This window comes from Nerophis lumbriciformis, linkage group LG39 (genome assembly GCF_033978685.3).
Source record: "Nerophis lumbriciformis linkage group LG39, RoL_Nlum_v2.1, whole genome shotgun sequence".
NCBI classification, from domain to species: Eukaryota; Metazoa; Chordata; class Actinopteri; order Syngnathiformes; family Syngnathidae; genus Nerophis; species Nerophis lumbriciformis.
The window spans coordinates 14515001-14535690 of record NC_084586.2 but is presented as its reverse complement, the minus strand read 5'-3'; the positions used below and the strand labels follow the sequence as shown (position 1 = coordinate 14535690).

Genomic DNA, 20690 nt, shown 5'->3' with positions numbered 1-20690 from the left:
ACATTATCTCGTGCGCACGACATAGTTTCTTTTGCGCACAAGATACATGTCTAAAAAAAAAAAATTATAAATTTTATTTTTATTTTTTTATAACTTTATCAAAAGTTTCTTGTGCACACGAGATACATGTCTAAAAAAATAAAATACAATAATAATTATAAAAAATAAAATTCCCCCCATGTCCCTTTAGGGCAGCGTTTCTCAAAGTGTGGGGCGCGCCCCACTGGTGGAGAATAGAGACATGACAGGTGGGGCGCGAGGAACGGGAGGAAATTTCACTTTAAATTTATTTATTTATTATTATATTCTTAGATTATTTTTTTTACTATGCTTTCATTTTCTATACACACTGTAAATCACTTTGTGATTCTGTCTGTGAAATCCGCTATATAAATAAATGGAAATTACCGGTACTTATTTTTACTGTAGGCTTTATATTTCTCGGTAGGAGCGAAAGTTTGACAGACATAGCAACGGTAACTAATGGGGGCGGGGCTAAACGGAACAAACTTTCACGCGGATGGGTAGCAGGCTAATGTGTGGACCACAATTACACAAATATATACATTTGTGACTCGCACCTCAACGGTCGTCGAGCCAGAGCCAGCGCCTGCAGAGAAACAAAAATGTGACGGGCACACACTGTGTCATTCACCGGGAAGCACTAGCGTCAAGGCAGCTCAGCCCCGAACTCAATGAGGTTCTAACAGATGTGAGCGTGGTAAATTTGATCAAAACACGACCACTGAAAGTGCAACTGTTCTCTGCACTGTGTGAGGAAATGGGAGCTGATCATACAGCCGTGCTGTTTCACAGTGAAGCAAGGTGGCTCTCCCGGGGAAAAGTGCTGTCACTTGCCCTGTCTTGCCAAATGCATAGCTCCTCCTTTTTTTTTTTGCAAAGATTGCAAAGTGGCACTTTTATTGTATTTATTATTGAACTTGATGCAAGTTATTTGATTTATTATTGAACTTGATGCAAGTTATAACCCTTTTTTTTAATTTATTATTGAACTTGATGGAAGTTATAACACTTTTGTTTTATTTATTATTGAACTTGATGCAAGTTATAACACTTTTTTTGATTTATAATTGAACTTGATGCAAGTTATAACACTTTTTTTGATTTATTATTGAACTTTATACAAGTTATTTGATTTATTATTGAACTTGATGCAAGTTATAACACTTTTGATTTATTATTGAATTTGATGCAAGTTATAACACTTTTTTTGATTTATTATTGAACTTGATGCAAGTTATAACACTTTTTTTGATTTATTATTGAACTTTATGCAAGTTATTTGATTTATTATTGAACTTGATGCAAGTTATAACACTTTTTTTCATTTATTATTGAACTTGATGCAAGTTATAACACTTTTTTGATTTATTATTGAACTTGATGCAAGTTATAACACTTTTATTTGATTTATTATTGAACTTGATGCAAGTTATAACACTTTTTTGATTTATTATTGAACTTGATGCAAGTTATAACACTTTTTTTGATTTATTATTGAACTTGATGCAAGTTATAACACTTTTTTTGATTTATTATTGAATTTGATGCAAGTTATAACACTTTTTTTGATTTATTATTGAACTTGATGCAAGTTATAACACTTTTTTTGATTTATTATTGAACTTGATGCAAGTTATAACACTTTTTTTGATTTATTATTGAACTTGATGCAAGTTATAACACTTTTATTTGATTTATTATTGAACTTGATGCAAGTTATAACACTTTTTTGATTTATTATTGAACTTGATGCAAGTTATAACACTTTTATTTTATTTATTATTGAACTTGATGGAAGTTATTTTATTTATTATTGAACTTGATGCAAGTTGTACCACAGCTGCACAGTTATTTTATTTATCATTGAACTTGGTGTTATTTTATGTTATTGAGTTTGAATGTATACAACTTGATGTTCAATAAATTTGAAAATGTTAAAGCTTGGCATTAGCGCTCTGTTGGGGCGATGGGGGCAGGTGGGGCTTGAAAACTTCCCCTTGTCCAAAGTGGGGGATGACAAAAAAAGTTTGAGAACCACTGCTTTAGGGGCTCCGTAAAAGACCCTTTGATGCACGTTTTTTTTTTTTTTTAGGCGTGCGAGGCATGGCGCTGTTCTTCCACTCCCACCTGTGCAATAAGATCTGCAAGAGCATGGGCCTGACGCCCTTTGACCTCTCCCCACCCGAGAAGCAGCAACTGGACTGCACCAACAAACTGCTGGTAATCAGCGCCCTCCGGGACCACTTTTCAATCTAATGTAGGTCAAAATGTGCTGTGAATCTCTGGGCACCACACGATTTGATTCAATTCAATTCGATTCTTGGGGGTAACGATTCGGTTCAGAATCTATTCTCGATTCAAAATCAATACGTTTTTTGATAACATTGCGTGCCAGTTCTATGATTAACTAGATTCTTCCATAAAATAGATGAACAGCTCTGATACATTTCTATATTACTTTTTTTTTTAAAAGCTGGTTTTGTTTGATAAAATTCTACCGACACATTTACTGAAGTGGCTCGACAGGACAGATTAAAAAAAATGTTTATTATGCGTGGGTTCCCTCCGGGTACTCCGGCTTCCTCCCACCTCCAAAGACATGCACCTGGGGATAGGTTGATTGGCAACACTAAATTGGCCCTAGTGTGTGAATGTTGTCTGTCTTATCTGTGTTGGCCCTGCAATGAGGTGGCGACTTGTCCAGGATGTACCCCGCCTTCCGCCCAAATGCAGTTGAGTTAGGCTCCAGCACCCCCCGCGACCCTGACGGGGACAATCGGTAGAAAACGGATAGACGGATTTTTTTTTTTTTTTTTTTTTTTTTTTTTTTTTGGTTTCTTTGAATCAATCAAGGTTCGTTACACGTAAACAGGGTAGAAAGTTAACTACGTACCGTATTTTTCGGACTATAAGTGGCAGTTTTTTTCATAGTTTGGCCGGGGGTGCGACTTATACTCAGGAGCGACTTATGTGTGAAATTATTAACACATTAGCGTAAAATATCAAATAATATTATTTATCTCATTCACGTAAGAGACTAGACGTATAAGATTTCATGGGATTTAGCGATTAGGAGTAACAGATTGTTTGGTAAACGTATAGCATGTTCTATATGTTATAGTTATTTGAATGACTCTTACCATAATATGTTACGTTAACATACCAGTTGCTTATTTATGCCTCATATAACGTACACTTATTCAGCCTGTTGATCACTATTCTTTATTTATTTTAAATTGCCTTTCAAATGTCTATTCTTGGTGTTGGGATTTATCAAATAAATTTCCCCAAAAATGCAACTTATATAGGTTTTTTTCCTTCTTTATTATGCATTTTTGGCCGGTGCGACTTATACTCCGGAGCGACTTATACTCCGAAAAATACGGTGTCTATATATACAGTACAGGCCAAAGGTTTGGACACACCTTTTCTTTATTTTCATGACTATTTACATTGTAGATTGTCACTGAAGGCATCAAAACTATGAATGAACACATGTGGAGTTATGTACTTGACAAGAAAAGGTGAAATAACTGAAAACATGTTTTATATTATAGTTTCTTCAAAATAGCCACCCTTTGCTCTGATTACTGCTTTGCACAACCTTGGCATTCTCTCAATGAGCTTCAAGCGCACCTGTGAAATCAAAACCCTTTCAGGTGACTAGTTTAGTTTAGTTTAGTTTATTAAGGATCCCCATTAGTCTACACCGCAGTGGAGACTATTCTTCCTGAGGTCCAGGCAAAAAACATCACACAATCACAAAACAAAAGATTACAATGCAGTACAACATGATCAATTAATAAAATGTTGTAATACAAAAATAGCAACAACAAAGAACCAAAAAAAAAAGAAAAACAATAACTTCGAGTTTACATAATAATTTTCATACCAAGGATAAAAAGAGCAATATAAAAATATATATATACTGTATATATATTTTTGCAAAAATAAAACAAAGAACCAATGGCTACCTCTTGGAGCTCATGGAGAGAATGCCAAGAGTGTGCGAAAAAGTAATCGGAGCAAACTTTTTTCTAAGAGATGGTCATTTGTTGAGATGCACTTGTATTGAAGTGAAGTGAATTAGATATAGCGTCTATTGCAGGGGTGTCAAACTCATTTTAGCTCAGGGATCGCATGGAGGAAAAATATGTGCACACGCGGGCCGGACTATTAAAATCATGGCATTAAAACTAAAAAATAAAGACAACTTCAGATTGTTTTCTTTGTCTTACTTTGGCCAAAAATAGAACAAACACATTCTGAAAATATTACAATAAAAATATAGAAAAAAAATACCGGCAGCGGTAAAAGTTTAGATCCATGAAGGAAAGAAGAAAGTGAATGAATGTTTATAACTGAATAAAGATGTGTTTTATGACAACCTTTTTCCAAAACACAATATAGAAGGTGAGATATAACAGGATAATGCATACATTTATCATTTGGTTTCAAAACGCTTACAAAAAAGTGGGACCCCAAAAATGTACTGTGGGACCCCATTTTTATGACTTGATGGGGTCCCTGGGACCCCATTTTGAAAATTCCTAGCGCCAACACTGATGGAGTATTGGTGCGTGCAAAACAGCAGCAGGCGGCTGTGGCCTGCGGGCCGGTTCTAATACTAATCATCCCGGGGGCCATAGATCATTCATTCGCGGGCCTTGACTTTGACCCCCCTGATCTATTGTGTACCGTATTTTTCGGAGTATAAGTCGCACCGGCCGAAAATGCATAATAAAGAAGGAAAAAAACATACATAAGTCGCACTGGAGTATAAGTCGCATTTATGGGGGAAATGTATTTGATAAAACCCAACACCAAGATTAAAGCTGCAAGCAGCATTGGTCGGGCCCGCGTATTTGGCAGGTGCTAGTCCTAAGTGTCCCAATACTTTTGTCTACTTTTAGTCTGAAGTGTCCCAAGACTTTTGTCTAGTGTACCTACCTTGTCTGCATTGTGTGGGCACGTTGGTGCTTCCTGCTTTTAAGCAGCCATCTTAAAAAAACAGCAGCGCAGCAGCATCAGCGCAGCGGGTCTTTGAAGGGTCATAAAATCAAAACCGGAGCAGTTAGAAAAAAAGCGCTTCTGTCATTGTAATCACAAGGGTTCAATCTCTCTCCTGTGTTAGTTTGAAGGCGAAACGACAAACGCGCTTAGAGGAGTTCGTTTTTGAAGGAAGGTGACCGGTTTTTCCAAAACAATTGTTTTGAAGGGGGAATAGCAAACTTCCTGTTGATTTTTGCTGGGGGTTGTCAATTTATGAAATGTAGGTCTAAGTGAGACCTACATAGAGGTTTTTGTTTCATGTCTCTCCGACCTTCCCAGTGGGAGTTACAGGCAGTTTTGTCATTTTTTTCTCCCGAGGAGCAGTTTTTTCTCTGTTTTATTCAAAAATTGCTCTAGAGCGCAATTTTTAAATTTGGGGTTAGGTTTTTTTATTAGAACGCAATTTTGGCCAGTCCTGATGTGTGTGTTCAGTTCGGTGAGTTTTGAAGCGTGTTAAGGGGGTCAAATTACAGCTCAAAGAGGCAAAAGTTACTGTTTTTAGTACTTTTTTGTCTTGAAGGGGGAATAGCCAACTTCCTGTTGATTTTTGCCCGAGAATATACTATTATGAAAGCTAGGTCTAAGTCAGACCTACATAAAGGTTTTTGTTTCATGTCTCTCCGACCTTCCTAGTGGGAGTTACAGGCAGTCTAGTTGTTTTTTTTCCTAGGGGGCGCTAGAGCGCAATTTTGAGTTTTGTGGTTCGTTTTTTTTTAAAAAGGCAATTTTCGCAGGTCCTGATGTGTGGGTCAAATATGGTGAGTTTTGAAGCATGTTAAGTGGGTCAAATTACAGTTTAATGTGGCGGCGGAAGAATAAAGAATAAAGAATAAAACCTTACAAATACAATAGGTCCTTATGTCCCATTGCATAAGGACTCCCTTTGGGAGTCCTTATGCAATGGGCCATGCGGGCCCTAAATAGACATTTGAAAGGCAATTTAAAATAAATAAAGAATAGTGAACAACAGGCTGAATAAGTGTACGTTATATGAGGCATAAATAACCAACTGAGAACGTGCCTGGTATGTTAACGTAACATATTATGGTAAGAGTCATTCAAATAACTATAACATATAGAACATGCTATACGTTTACCAAACAATCTGTCACTCCTAATCGCTAAATCCCATGAAATCTTATACGTCTAGTCTCTTACGTGAATGAGCTAAATAATATTATTTGATATTTTACGCTAATGTGTTAATAATTTCACACCTAATTCGCTCCTGAGTATAAGTCGCACCCCCGGCCAAACTATGAAAAAAACTGCGACTTATAGTCCGAAAAATATGGTATATATTTTTTAAATATGCCTCTTCATATGTCTCGTTTTCTCCTAGAAATCGGCTAAAACTGTGCTGAGGGGCTGCGAGGAACAGTGCGGCTCCCCCCGCGTCCGCACCATGTCCGGGAGCCGGGTGCCGCCGCTGTTAACCCGCCTGTCCGAGACGTCGTCCGCGGACGAGAGCATGAGCGACGCCGACTCCGTCCCGTGCTCGCCCCTGGTGGCGCACGGATACATGGGACGGTCCCCTGCTGGTACGTGTTCACAAAGTTGGGATACTTCCATACGTCCCAGCCACCATGAACGCAGCACATAATGTTTCTCTGCTTTTTCGCAGGTTTATCTTTCACTGGCATGTTCGAGCAGGAAAAAATTGACAACACAGGCGAGCACAGGGTGAGCAATAATACTATTTTTTATTAGGTGCAGTCTAATGAGAAGACATTTTGTGAATGCTGTGTGTTTAACGTGCGCAGGACTCAGACAGCGGCGGGGACAGTGGCTACCCAAGCGAGAAGAGGAGTGAGGGCGACCCCAACGACCACGTGGACGGGGTAAATACATCACACACTGCATTATTACACAGTCAAGACATGACCTGTGTGTGTACTTGTACTTTTACATTGTTACAAATTCCATCCATTGTATCGAAACAATTGTCTGACTAGTAGAAAATTCAAAAGTTTATGAACCCTTTTGAGCTTTGTATGTGTACTGTAGTCAATTGTAGCATGTGAAGCAGGGGTGTCCAGTCAAACATGCTTAACCTCTTAAGGCCCAAGCTGTTTGTTTACATGCTTTTTTTTATTTATCTTTGCTATTTGGGCTTATTGGACCTTAATTAGAATAAAAACTAAGAATAATCTTTTGATATGATGTACTTAGTCCATAAGTACACAAACGTGTACTTCACGTTTAGTGACATGCTAATTCTTATTTTTACACTTTTTTTTTTCCAAATTCCATTGTATGTTATACTCTTCTGACACCACCAGATGGCAGTATATGTGTCCACGTAAGTGGCCATAAGACCCAAATTCAGTAGTGTACACAATTTTGGAAATAAGAGCTAAAAGGTGCTGTCCACGCATGTGGCCACTAAGCCTTTAGAAGTTAAAGGGGAACTGCACTTTTTGGGGGGATTTTGCCTATCGTTCACAATCATTATGAGAGACAAGAACACGTATATCTTTTTGTTTTTAGGATTTTAAAGATGATTAAAAAAAAACGCTCGGAAGATGCGGCTCATGAGAGTCAGCGTTGAAGCCTTCAAAGCGCTCTGAAACAGCTTCAAAACCCGCCAACGTTTTGTAAACAAACTGCATATAATGTAGTAACAGACACGTTCATAACAATATGTAATATGTTCAGTATTTTACATAGTAGAGCGCAAAAGAACCCCAAAACTTTTTGTCTTCTTGTCTCTCGTGAAGATTGTGAACGACAGGCAAAATTCCAAATTTTATTAAAAATACAATTTATGTTGTCATGATCCGTGGCCCGGATCATGTTTTGTTATTTTCTGTTAGTTTTAGACTCCCTAAGTTCCTGTTTTTGTGCACCCTTGAGTTAGTTTTTGGTTACCATGGGTGCTTATTGTTTCCACCTGTGTCTGATTGGTGTTCGGGACGCTCACCTGTTTCCCGAGCACTAATCAGAGGGACTATTTAATCCTGCCTTTGCCGGTCAGTCGGGCTGGCTTCATTCTGTCACGACGGGGGGGTCGCAGCCATACTTGTCAACCCTCCCGATTTTCCCGGGAAACTCCCGAATTTCAGTGCCCCTCCCGAAAATCTCCTGGGGTAACCATTCTCCCGAATTTCTCCAGAATGCCACCCCGACAACAATATTGGGGGCGTACCTTAAAGACACTGTCTTTAGCGTCCTCTACAACCTGTCGTCACGTACGCTTTTCCTTCATTCAAACAGCGTGCCGACCCAGTCACATAATATTTGCGGCTTTTACACACACCTACGAGTGACTGCAAGGCATACTTTATCAACAGCCATACAGGTCACACTGAGGGTGGCCGTATAAACAACTTTAACACTGTTACAAAAATGCGCCACACTGTGAACCCACACCAAACAAGAATGACAAACACATTTCGGGAGAATATCTGCACCGTAACACAACATAAACACAGCAGAACAAATACCCAGAATCCCTTGCAGCACTAACTCTTCCGGGACGCTACAATATACAACCCCTCTACCGCCAAAACACCACCCCCCCACCCCAATCTCCCGAATTCGGAAATCTCAATGTTGGCAAGTATGGTCGCAGCTTACCGCGGAGTTCCTTCCCCCGGGATGCAGACGGACCACTCCGGACAAGTCGTGCAGGTAGGAACATGATTTAATCTTCAAAATCAAACACGTACCAAAAACGGAAAACAAGCAGAAGGAACAACGTGCCGATCGCACGGGAAGCTAAGGCTACCACTTAGCACAGGAAGCATAGACTAGGAGACAAGAAATACTAACGTAACAGGTTGCGTGTAGCAAACAATGAAGCCAGGCCGACTGACCGGCAAAGGCAGGATTAAATAGTCCCTCTGATTAGTGCTCGGGAAACAGGTGAGCGTCCCGAACACCAATCAGAGACAGGTGGAAACAATAAGCACCCATAGTAACCAAAAACAAACTCAAGGGTGCACAAAAACAGGATCTGAGGGAGTCCAAAACTAACAGAAAATAACAAAACATGATCATGACAATGTTAAAGAGCTTCCTTTACAGAAACATACAAAATATTAGTATTTTGTATAGTGCTTATTTTTGATTTGATTGTATTGGTCAATTAAAGCCAATGAATAAATAAAATGAACAAATAAATCAATTCTATAGATAATTGAAACTGTGGGACACAAATGCCCCCTGGGCCGCATGTTGGACACCCCTAAAGAGTCATTGTTAGGATGACTTGTTTCTAACTTCTCTTGCTGCTGTTTTTGTATTTCACCTTCATTTGTCCACCTGGATTGAACCTCGCAGTGTTTTTTTGTTTGTTTCTTTGACGCATGTGTTTATCGCCACACGCTGTAGGCCCGCCAACGCTACCAAAGACATTATTCCGAGTCGGACGAGGACAGTTTTAAACGGGTAAAGGAACATTCGAGACGCCGGTGTGCAAAAGGAATCATTTAACGTCACTGAAATCGATCATCCTCTCCTGCTGTTGTTTGTGTTCCCTCTCGAGAGGAAGGTGGTTGCTTTGCAGGAACCAATCAATGCATGTCTCATTACTCCTGATAGTATTGGGTCACAGTTACTTTACATTATTGGTGAAAAGGCAAGTTCCATTCGTAGTTTATACCCAGCATGCAGGGCCGGCCCTAGGCTTTTTGTGGCCCCACTTCAGGCGGGGCCTCACCTGCCATCATGGAAAGAAAAAAATGTAAAAAAAATATAAAAAAATTAAATTGTTATATGTATCCAGTGATTATACTATAAAGTTATTTTCCATTTAACTTCACCAGTTTTAGATTATTTTTATTCAAAATCGCTGAATTTTCACATTTGCCGTTCAAATACTGAGAAGAGACGGTGCGGTGAACAGCAGCCAGTTGAGGCACGTCATTTAGTGCCTCAACATGGATTGCGCAATGACTCGGCTAACTGCTGGCCTGCTGTGCAGTGAGACTGTATTGCTATATGAACTATATTATACATTTCCATAGTTTAGTTAGCTGAGGTATATAATGTGCAGTGTATTTTGTCAACAACTGTATGTGTAACGTATTTCTTGTGCTGAGCGATCATAAAACGGCTGCAAAAGACGCACTGGCTGAGGCTCCAGTAGTCCCGCCTCCTGCACCCCCGCCGTAGAATTGTTATATCAACTAAAGCCCACGCTTAAACTTTCCACGTGCAAGATTGAATCTATTTAAAAAAGTTATTTCATAAGAAGCCAAAAAGTGCAAAAACAATAATGTTGGTGTTGGAGGAGTTGTGAATGACTGCAGGGCCACAACATTAGGTACACCTGCAGACTGCAGGTGTACCAAATTCACAACTCCTCCAACACGAACATTATTGTTTTTGCACTTTTTGGCTTCTTATTAAATAACTTTTGTAACCTATTTTCATGGGCTTTCCTCTTTGTGATGTTAAGTTCCTGTTATGCGCTGTTATACAGTATATGCCTTGAGCTCTTATTTTGAAGGCGCTAAGAGCGGAAGTGATGTCACGTTGCGGAGGTTTTTGAAAGAAGGTAAATAAAGTGGTCCTCGTGTAAACTGGAGCCTCCGTGTTTGTTATTTTGTAGTTTCATACAGTATAGGCGACATTTATAAACCCTCGGTTACACTTTTTTAAATAGATTCAATCTTGCACGTGGAAAGTTTAAGTGAGGGCTTTAGTTGCGGCGCATGGACTTAATTTCTAAGTAAAGGTAAGACCATAATAACGTTTTTTTTATTAAATGTGCTTTTTTGTGTGCTACAGTTTGTATGTGTAAAGTTAAAGTTAAGTTAAAGCACCAATGATTGTCACACACACACAGGGGCGCCGAAAAGGGGGGGTAAAGGAGACGGATTCTAGGGGCCCATGATGGAGGGGGGCCCAGAGAGTCCCCTAATGATGATGAAATTATCCATCCATCCATCCATTTTCTACCGCTTATTCCCTTTTGGGGTCGCGGGGGCGCTGCAGCCTATCTCAGCTACAATCGGGCGGAAGGCGGGGTATGAAATTACAATACAGAAAAAATAATGACACTGTGTTGGGGGCCCTGTAAAGATTCTTTTCATGGGGCCCAAAATCCCTAGCGGCGCCCCTGCACACACACTAGGTGTAATGAAATTTGTCTTCTGCATTTGACCCATCCCCTTGATCACCCCCTGGGAGGTGAGGGGAGCAGTGGGCAGCCGCGCCTGGGAATCATTTTTGGTGATTTAACCCCCAATTCCAACCCTTGATGCTGAGTGCCAAGCAGGGAAGAATGCTGGTATGAGCTTTTAAACATAACCCGTTAACTGCTGCCAATCAAATGGTGAATAAGATACTCTTTAGGGTTCATATGTTTGTAAATCTGACTGTGATGAAGTCAGTGCCTCACCAGCCATCAACCTCACCGCACGTCACTGCTATACACACTTGCTCTTAGGATCCAAAAGGGACCCGCTCATAAAAGTGTCATGGGCGGTACAGCTCAGTTGGTAGAGTTTGTGGCTTGTAAAGGTGAATATATGGGTGTTATTTCATGTCTCGAGGGCTTTCTTAATGTTAAAAACTGTATTCAGGAGAGTCATAAACAGTTTTGTAGGCTCCAGCTGTAAAAATATTCAATTTATAATGAATAATTCCTACTTTGCTTAAATTAATTCACAACACCAATTAAAAGCGATAAGGTTTTACTGTATTATTCTTGACGAACAGACGTAGATTTGGCTATAGGAGCCTGAGTGTGTGTGCATAAAAGGCGCATCCAACAAAAATTCAGTGCAAGTATGTTTTTATTTCGATATAAAGAAATAATGTATTACTATTTTACAAGTTATGTAAAGATTTGTATTTACTATAGTCACGTATGAGCAATAAAAAAAAAATTAATTGATAACTACAATGCCAATTCCAATATAGGGTGTACACCGCCTACCGCCCGAATGCAGCTGCCCAAAATGGCGGATTGCTTCCCGATGTGACGTCATCGCTCCGAGAGCGAATAATAGAAAGGCGTTTAATTCGCCAAAATTCACCCATTTAGAGTTCGGAAATCGGTTAAAAAATGTATGGTCTTTTTTCTGCAACATCAAGGTATATATTGACGCTTACATAGGTCTGGTGATAATGTTCCCCTTTAATATTTGGTTCTAAGCAACACAACCACCTACCTTTTGTGTTTCCAACCGTGTGTGTGGGTGTGTGTGTGTGTGTGTGCTCCTCTTCCCGCCTATTGTGTGGTTTCTCCATCCAAACCGGCCGAGGTCTACTCCTCCTCCTCCTGTCGGAAGTGGAGTAGTACATCCCTGAGTGTAATCTGTGTGTGATCCAAGGAATCGTTAATGAACACTGCCGTGTGTTTCCTCCCAGCTGACGGAGGAGAAGTGGAGCTTCTTCCACTCGTCTCGCGCCCACGTGCACAGATCCTCCTGCGTGGCCACCGAGGTGGAGCGACTCAGCTCCCTGCTGCAGAAGCGCATCGGCCAGTCCATCCTGGGAAAGGTGAGACGGCGGGGGAGGGAATATGTTTTTTTTTTGGTACTGTACAGAGCTGAGGTGCATAGGCGCCTTGCTGGAATGACATATTACATCATGTGTCCTTATGTGACTTGTACCTTTGACCTAGTTGTAGTGTCCTCTGGTGGTGAAAGCAAGTAGTACACTATGTGCCTTAAGACACCCCTGCCTTTGACCTACCTAACTGCAGGGCTCCAATTTCGCCACGGCAACCGCGACTGCTATCGGCACTTGCCGTAATTCCCTAAAAAATTGACCAACATTTGCGGCAAGAACATGCCGTGACCGCCCTTGACTTTTTACTTGTTAATGGACGAGGGATGTAACAATAAACGGTGTAATGATAATTAGCGATAAAATTCCAGACGGTTACTAATACCGTCTAATTTTTTAATTACAGAAAAAACGTCATATATTATTGCATTTTAGGCAACACGAAGTCAGGCGCATGCGCACTGGCGTCGTTTGGCTTGATAATCATGGCGGACCGATGACACGGACTTTGCTCCGGAGATTTTCCCTCGCTTCCCGCCGTGCGTTTAAGAGCGCACTGCTGTGTTTAGATGGAGACAGGTGTGGACAATATTGGAGACACTTGTCCCCACGCTAAAAGTATGCAGCGAAGGAGAAAACTATTTGATGTTGCTTTTATTTTCTCGATACAGCGTCCATCAGCTGCTGTGACTGAGAGTTAATGAGGTGAGGAAACATTCAGCAGGCGAAGTGTTGTAAACGTTGTCACAATTTGTTTATAAAGTCTTTAGTTTGTTTACTGGGATGTTCACTCCTCCTTTATTTAACTGCAAACTGTATCAGTGTTCAAATAACATCAATACTAGCTCAAATGTTTTGTCGTCTCATCGAACCGAACGAAGGCTGTGAAGATTGTGTATTCGATGTGAGAGGTGCCACTCCTCTTTATTTTTGTTGGCCAAACTGTTGTACTGAACCACTAGGAGGCGTTGGAGAAGAACAAAGCTTGTTTATTAGACTTCATCTTCATTAGTGTTTTATTTTGATATCAAAAAGTAAACACCAGGTTTTGTTTACATTACTTGTGTTTTTTTCATGTGACCCCTCGGAGTAAACTGAACCAAGCGCTCGGTTTAACCTCATTTTACCTCGCTTCCCGCCATGCGTTTAAGAGCGCACTGCTGTGTTTGGATGGAGACAGGTGTGGACAATATTGGAGACACTTGTCCCCACACTAAAAGTATACATGGAAGGAGAAAACTATTTGATGTTGCATTTATTTTCACGATACAGCGTCCATCAGCTGCTGTGACTGAGAGTTAATGAGGTGAGGAAACATTCAGCAAGCGATGTGTGGTGAACGTTGTCACAATTTGTTTATAAAGTCTTTAGTTTGTTTACTGGGATGTTCGCGCCGCCTTTATTTAACTGCAAACTGTATCAGTGTTCAAATAACATCAATACTAGCTCAAATGTTTTGTCGTCTCATCGAACCGAACGAAGGCTGTGAAGATTGTGTATTCGATGTGAGAGGTGCCACTCCTCTTTATTGTTGTACTGAACCACTAGGAGGCGTTGGAGAAGAACAAAGCTTGTTTATTAGATTTAATCTTCATTAGTGTTTTATTTTGATATCAAAAAGTAAACACCAGGTTTTGTTTACATTACTTGTGTTTTTTTCATGTGTCCCCTCGGAGTAAACTGAGCCAAGCGCTCGGTTTAACCTCATTTTCCCTCGCTTCCCGTCGTGCGTTTAAGAGCGCACTGCTGTGTTTAGATGGAGACAGGTGTGGACAATATTGGAGACACTTGTCCCCACACTAAAAGTATGCAGCGAAGGAGAAAACTATTTGATGTTGCTTTTATTTTCTCGATACAGTGTCCATCAGCTGCTGTGACTGAGAGTTAATGAGGTGAGGAAACATTCAGCAGGCGATGTGTGGTGAACGTTGTCACAATTTGTTTATAAAGTCTTTAGTTTGTTTACTGGGATGTTCACGCCTCCTTTATTTAACTGCAAACTGGATCAGTGCTCAAATAACATCAATACTAGTTTAAATGTTTTGTCGTCTCATCGAACCGAACGAAGGCTGTGAAGATTTTGTATTCGATTGGAGGGGTGTCACTCCTCTTTATTGTTGTACTGAACCACTAGGAGGCGTTGGAGAAGAACAAAGCTTGTTTATTAGACTTCATCTTCATTCGTGTTTTATTTTGATATCAAAAAGTAAACACCAGGTTTTGTTTACATTACTTGTGTTTTTTTCATGTGTCCCCTCGGAGTAAACTGAGCCAAGCGCTCGGTTTAACCTCATTTTCCCTCGCTTCCTGCCGTGCGTTTAAGAGCGCACTGCTGTGTTTGGATGGAGACAGGTGTGGACAATATTGGAGACACTTGTCCCCACACTAAAAGTATGCAGCGAAGGAGAAAACTATTTGATGTTGCTTTTATTTTCTCGATACAGCGTCCATCAGCTGCTGTGACTGAGAATTAATGAGGTGAGGAAACATTCAGCAGGCCATGTGTGGTGAACGTTGTCACAATTTGTTTATAAAGTCTTTAGTTTGTTTACTGGGATGTTCACTCCTCCTTTATTTAACTGCAAACTGGATCAGTGCTCAAATAACATCAATACTAGCTCAAATGTTTTGTCGTCTCATCGAACCGAACGAAGGCTGTGAAGATTGTGTATTCGATGTGAGAGGTGCAACTCCTCTTTATTTTTGTTGGCCAAACTGTTGTACTGAACCACTAGGAGGCGTTGGAGAAGAACAAAGCTTGTTTATTAGACTTCATCTTCATTAGTGTTTTATTTTGATATCAAAAAGTAAACACCAGGTTTTGTTTACATTACTTGTGTTTTTTTCATGTGTCCCCTCGGAGTAAACTGAGCCAAGCGCTCGGTTTAACCTCATTTTCCCTCGCTTCCCGCCGTGCGTTTAAGAGCGCACTGCTGTGTTTGGATGGAGACAGGTGTGGACAATATTGGAGACACTTGTCCCCACACTACAAGTATGCAGCGAAGGAGAAAACTATTTGATGTTGCTTTTATTTTCTCGATACAGCGTCCATCAGCTGCTGTGACTGAGAGTTAATGAGGTGAGGAAACATTCAGCAGGCGATGTGTTCTAAACGTTGTCACAATTTGTTTATAAAGTCTTTAGTTTGTTTACTGGGATGTTCACTCCTCCTTTATTTAACTGCAAACTGGATCAGTGCTCAATTAACATCAATACTAGTTTAAATGTTTTGTCATCTCATCGAACCGAACAAAGGCTGTGAAGATTTTGTATTCGATTGGAGGGGTGTCACTCCTCTTTATTGTTGTACTGAACCACTAGGAGGCGTTGGAGAAGAACAAAGCTTGTTTATTAGACTTCATCTTCATTAGTGTTTTATTTTGATATCAAAAAGTAAACACCAGGTTTTGTTTACATTACTTGTGTTTTTTTCATGTGTCCCCTCGGAGTAAACTGAGCCAAGCGCTCGGTTTAACCTCATTTTCCCTCGCTTCCCGCCGTGCGTTTAAGAGCGCACTGCTGTGTTTAGATGGAGACAGGTGTGGACAATATTGGAGACACTTGTCCCCACACTAAAAGTATGCAGCGAAGGAGAAAACTATTTGATGTTGCTTTTATTTTCTCGATACAGCATCCATCAGCTGCTGTGACTGAGAGTTAATGAGGTGAGGAAACATTCAGCAGGCGATGTGTGGTGAACGTTGTCACAACTTGTTTATAAAGTCTTCAGTTTGTTTACTGGGATGTTCACGCCTCCTTTTTTAACTGCAAACTGTATCAGTGTTCAAATAACATCAATACTAGCTCAAATGTTTTGTCGTCTCATCGAACCGAACGAAAGCTGTGAAGATTGTGTATTCGATGTGAGGGGTGCCACTCCTCTTTATTTCTGTTCGCCAAACTGTTGTACTGAATCACTAGGAGGCGTTGGAGAAGAACAAAGCTTGTTTATTCGACTTCATCTTCATTAGTGTTTTATTTTGATATCAAAAAGTAGACACTAGGTTTTGTTTACATCCATCCATCCATCCATTTTCTACCGCTTATTCCCTTTTGGGGTCGCGGGGGGCGCTGGAGCCTATCTCAGCTACAATCGGGCAGAAGGCGGTGTACACCCTGGACAAGTCGCCACCTCATCGCAGGGCTTTGTTTACATTACTTGTGTTTTTTTCATGTGTACCCTCGGAGTAAACTGAGCCAAGCGCTCGGTTTAACCTAATTTTCCCTCGCTTCCCGCCGTGCGTTTAAGAGCGCACTGCTGTGTTTAGATGGAGACAGGTGTGGACAATATTGGAGACACTTGTCCCCACACTAAAAGTATGCAGCGAAGGAGAAAACTATTTGATGTTGCTTTTATTTTCTCGATACAGCGTCCATCAGCTGCTGTGACTGAGAGTTAATGAGGTGAGGAAACATTCAGCAGGTGATGCGTGTTAAATGTTGTCACAATTTGTTTATAAAGTCTTTAGTTTGTTTACTGGGATGTTCACTCCTCCTTTATTTAACTGCAAACTGTATCAGTGTTCAAATAACATCAATACTAGCTCAAATGTTTTGTCGTCTCATCGAACCGAACGAAAGCTGTGAAGATTGTGTATTCGATGTGAGAGGTGCCACTCCTCTTTATTTCTGTTCGCCAAACTGTTGTACTGAATCACTAGGAGGCGTTGGAGAAGAACAAAGCTTGTTTATTAGACTTCATCTTCATTAGTGTTTTATTTTGATATCAAAAAGTAGACACTAGGTTTTGTTTACATCCATCCATCCATCCATTTTCTACCGCTTATTCCCTTTTGGGGTCGCGGGGGGCGCTGGAGCCTATCTCAGCTACAATCGGGCAGAAGGCGGGGTACACCCTGGACAAGTCGCCACCTCATCGCAGGGCTTTGTTTACATTACTTGTGTTTTTTTCATGTGTCCCCTCGGAGTAAACTGAGCCAAGCGCTCGGTTTAACCTCATTTTCCCTCGCTTCCTGCCGTGCGTTTAAGAGCGCACTGCTGTGTTTAGATGGAGACAGGTGTGGACAATATTGGAGACACTTGTCCCCACACTAAAAGTATGCAGCGAAGGAGAAAACTATTTGATGTTGCTTTTATTTTCTCGATACAGCGTCCATCAGCTGCTGTGACTGAGAGTTAATGAGGTGAGGAAACATTCAGCAGGTGATGCGTGTTAAACGTTGTCACAATTTGTTTATAAAGTCTTTAGTTTGTTTACTGGGATGTTCACTCCTCCTTTATTTAACTGCAAACTGTATCAGTGTTCAAATAACATCAATACTAGCTCAAATGTTTTGTCGTCTCATCGAACCGAACGAAGGCTGTGAAGATTGTGTATTCGATGTGAGAGGTGCCACTCCTCTTTATTTTTGTTGGCCAAACTGTTGTACTGAACCACTAGGAGGCGTTGGAGAAGAACAAAGCTTGTTTATTAGACTTCATCTTCATTAGTGTTTTATTTTGATATCAAAAAGTAAACACCAGGTTTTGTTTACATTACTTGTGTTTTTTTCATGTGTCCCCTCGGAGTAAACTGAGCCAAGCGCTCGGTTTAACCTCATTTTCCCTCGCTTCCCGTCGTGCGTTTAAGAGCGCACTGCTGTGTTTAGATGGAGACAGGTGTGGACAATATTGGAGACACTTGTCCCCACACTAAAAGTATGCAGCGAAGGAGAAAACTATTTGATGTTGCTTTTATTTTCTCGATACAGCGTCCATCAGCTGCTGTGACTGAGAATTAATGAGGTGAGGAAACATTCAGCAGGCCATGTGTGGTGAACGTTGTCACAATTTGTTTATAAAGTCTTTAGTTTGTTTACTGGGATGTTCACTCCTCCTTTATTTAACTGCAAACTGGATCAGTGCTCAAATAACATCAATACTAGCTCAAATGTTTTGTCGTCTCATCGAACCGAACGAAGGCTGTGAAGATTGTGTATTCGATGTGAGAGGTGCAACTCCTCTTTATTTTTGTTGGCCAAACTGTTGTACTGAACCACTAGGAGGCGTTGGAGAAGAACAAAGCTTGTTTATTAGACTTCATCTTCATTAGTGTTTTATTTTGATATCAAAAAGTAAACACCAGGTTTTTTTTACATTACTTGTGTTTTTTTCATGTGTCCCCTCGGAGTAAACTGAGCCAAGCGCTCGGTTTAACCTCATTTTCCCTCGCTTCCTGCCGTGCGTTTAAGAGCGCACTGCTGTGTTTGGATGGAGACAGGTGTGGACAATATTGGAGACACTTGTCCCCACACTAAAAGTATGCAGCGAAGGAGAAAACTATTTGATGTTGCTTTTATTTTCTCGATACAGCGTCCATCAGCTGCTGTGACTGAGAATTAATGAGGTGAGGAAACATTCAGCAGGCGATGTGTGGTGAACGTTGTCACAACTTGTTTATAAAGTCTTCAGTTTGTTTACTGGGATGTTCACGCCTCCTTTTTTAACTGCAAACTGTATCAGTGTTCAAATAACATCAATACTAGCTCAAATGTTTTGTCATCTCATCGAACCGAACGAAGGCTGTGAAGATTGTGTATTCGATGTGAGAGGTGCCACTCCTCTTTATTGTTGTACTGAACCACTAGGAGGCGTTGGAGAAGAACAAAGCTTGTTTATTAGACTTCATCTTCATTAGTGTTTTATTTTGATATCAAAAACTAAACACCAGGTTTTGTTTACATTACTTGTGTTATTTTCATGTCACAAAGGTATTACTTCAAAAACCATTCTTGTGACAGTATTTTGTTAATTTGTTATTGTGTGTAGTTAATTCCTGTATGACATATTTCTGCTCAAACTCTTATTGGATCTGTCCCGATACAGCATCTACATGTACATATAAATGTACATAATTTAAATAAATAATTTTTTTTTTTTAAAACTCCCTCGATGAAAATGTAAAAATAGAGATAAAGGCATCATGTAATGACAAAAAGCTGACAAGTTGATATTATTAAAGAATATGAAAAACTGAATATTTGTCTGTAGATATATGGATAACGTTTATGTATAGTCTTGTTATTAGACATTACAAATGACATGATTTTATTACGTTCACACCCCAACACTGCTTTACCCAACAATCAGTAATCATGATTTCAATATTGATAACAATAATCTTAATTATTACTTTGGCCATAACTGGCAGCCCTAGATCTCATACATGAACACTATTTCTTTGGAGCCCCTGCCTCGAAAGAAAATAATGTTTGCCTTGGTGCCCTAAAATATGAGCCCTCCTTTAAGTCAATCAGAATTCAGCTTCGGGCCAAAAATGTTGATAAAGACGTCCTTATTTTAAAGTATTAAATTTATAGTATAACGAAGGTCCTGGGTTCGATCCTGCGCTCGGGATCTTTGTGTGGAGTTTGCATGTTCTCCCCGTGACTGCGTGGGTTCCCTCCGGGTACTCGGGCTTCCTCCCACCTCTAAAGACATGCACCTGGGGATAGGTTGATTGGCAACACTAAATTGGCCCTAGTGTGTGAACGCGAGTGTGAATATTGTCTATCTATCTGTGTTGGCCCTGCGATGAGGTGGCGACTTGTCCAGGGTCTACCCTGCCTTCCGCCCGAATGCAGCTAAAATAGGCTCCAGCACCCCCCGCGACCCCGAACGGGACAAGCGGTAGAAAATGGATGGGTGGATGGCAAAGTCAGCAACCATACAGACGCCCCTTCTTATTCACCATCGTTGCTTTTGTGGATGCGTTTCTTCCGTGTTTGCGAGCCAAATAAGCAATGCGTGCGCCATTGGCGTACTCCTCGCGCATTTCTAAGTCCACAGCAAATCCCTCCTTCCTTCCAGGCTGGTATGTTGGCTTTTTTGGATCCATATTGAGTAATAAAATAGACAAAACACACGCTGAAGCATGAGTAATGAACTTAAATGTATAGCATATTCAGTGTTTGATTCAAAACAATATTTAAAGCTGTTTCTCCACCCAAAATGAACCCAACTGTGGCCTTGAAATATATAATGCACCCATAAGTCAATTGGAACGTTTCCTCCTCCCCAGGTCCACCTGGCCATGGTGCGCTACCACGAGGGTGGGCGTTTCTGCGAGAAGGACGAGCAGTGGGATCAGGACTCGGCCATGTTACACCTGGAGCGAGCCGCCCAGTGCGGGGAGCTGGAGGCCATCGTGG

The 20690-nt window shown here is 40.6% G+C and overlaps 1 protein-coding gene across 2 annotated transcripts in view; it reads left to right on the top strand.

The window, feature by feature from the left end:
* eef2k (eukaryotic elongation factor 2 kinase) overlaps window positions 1–20690 on the top strand; it is a 53143-nt gene that overhangs the window by 28788 nt on the left and 3665 nt on the right. The window contains exons 11-17 of one of the 2 annotated variants that reach the window (XM_061931622.1): window positions 2117–2244; window positions 6419–6617; window positions 6701–6759; window positions 6840–6917; window positions 9412–9468; window positions 12400–12531; window positions 20561–20690. The exon at window positions 20561–20690 is cut by the window's right edge and continues 59 nt beyond it. In XM_061931622.1, the coding sequence (XP_061787606.1) occupies window positions 2117–2244; window positions 6419–6617; window positions 6701–6759; window positions 6840–6917; window positions 9412–9468; window positions 12400–12531; window positions 20561–20690 (783 nt within the window). The remainder of the gene's footprint in view (window positions 1–2116; window positions 2245–6418; window positions 6618–6700; window positions 6760–6839; window positions 6918–9411; window positions 9469–12399; window positions 12532–20560) is intronic. The other variant, XM_061931621.2, reaches the window with a different exon arrangement.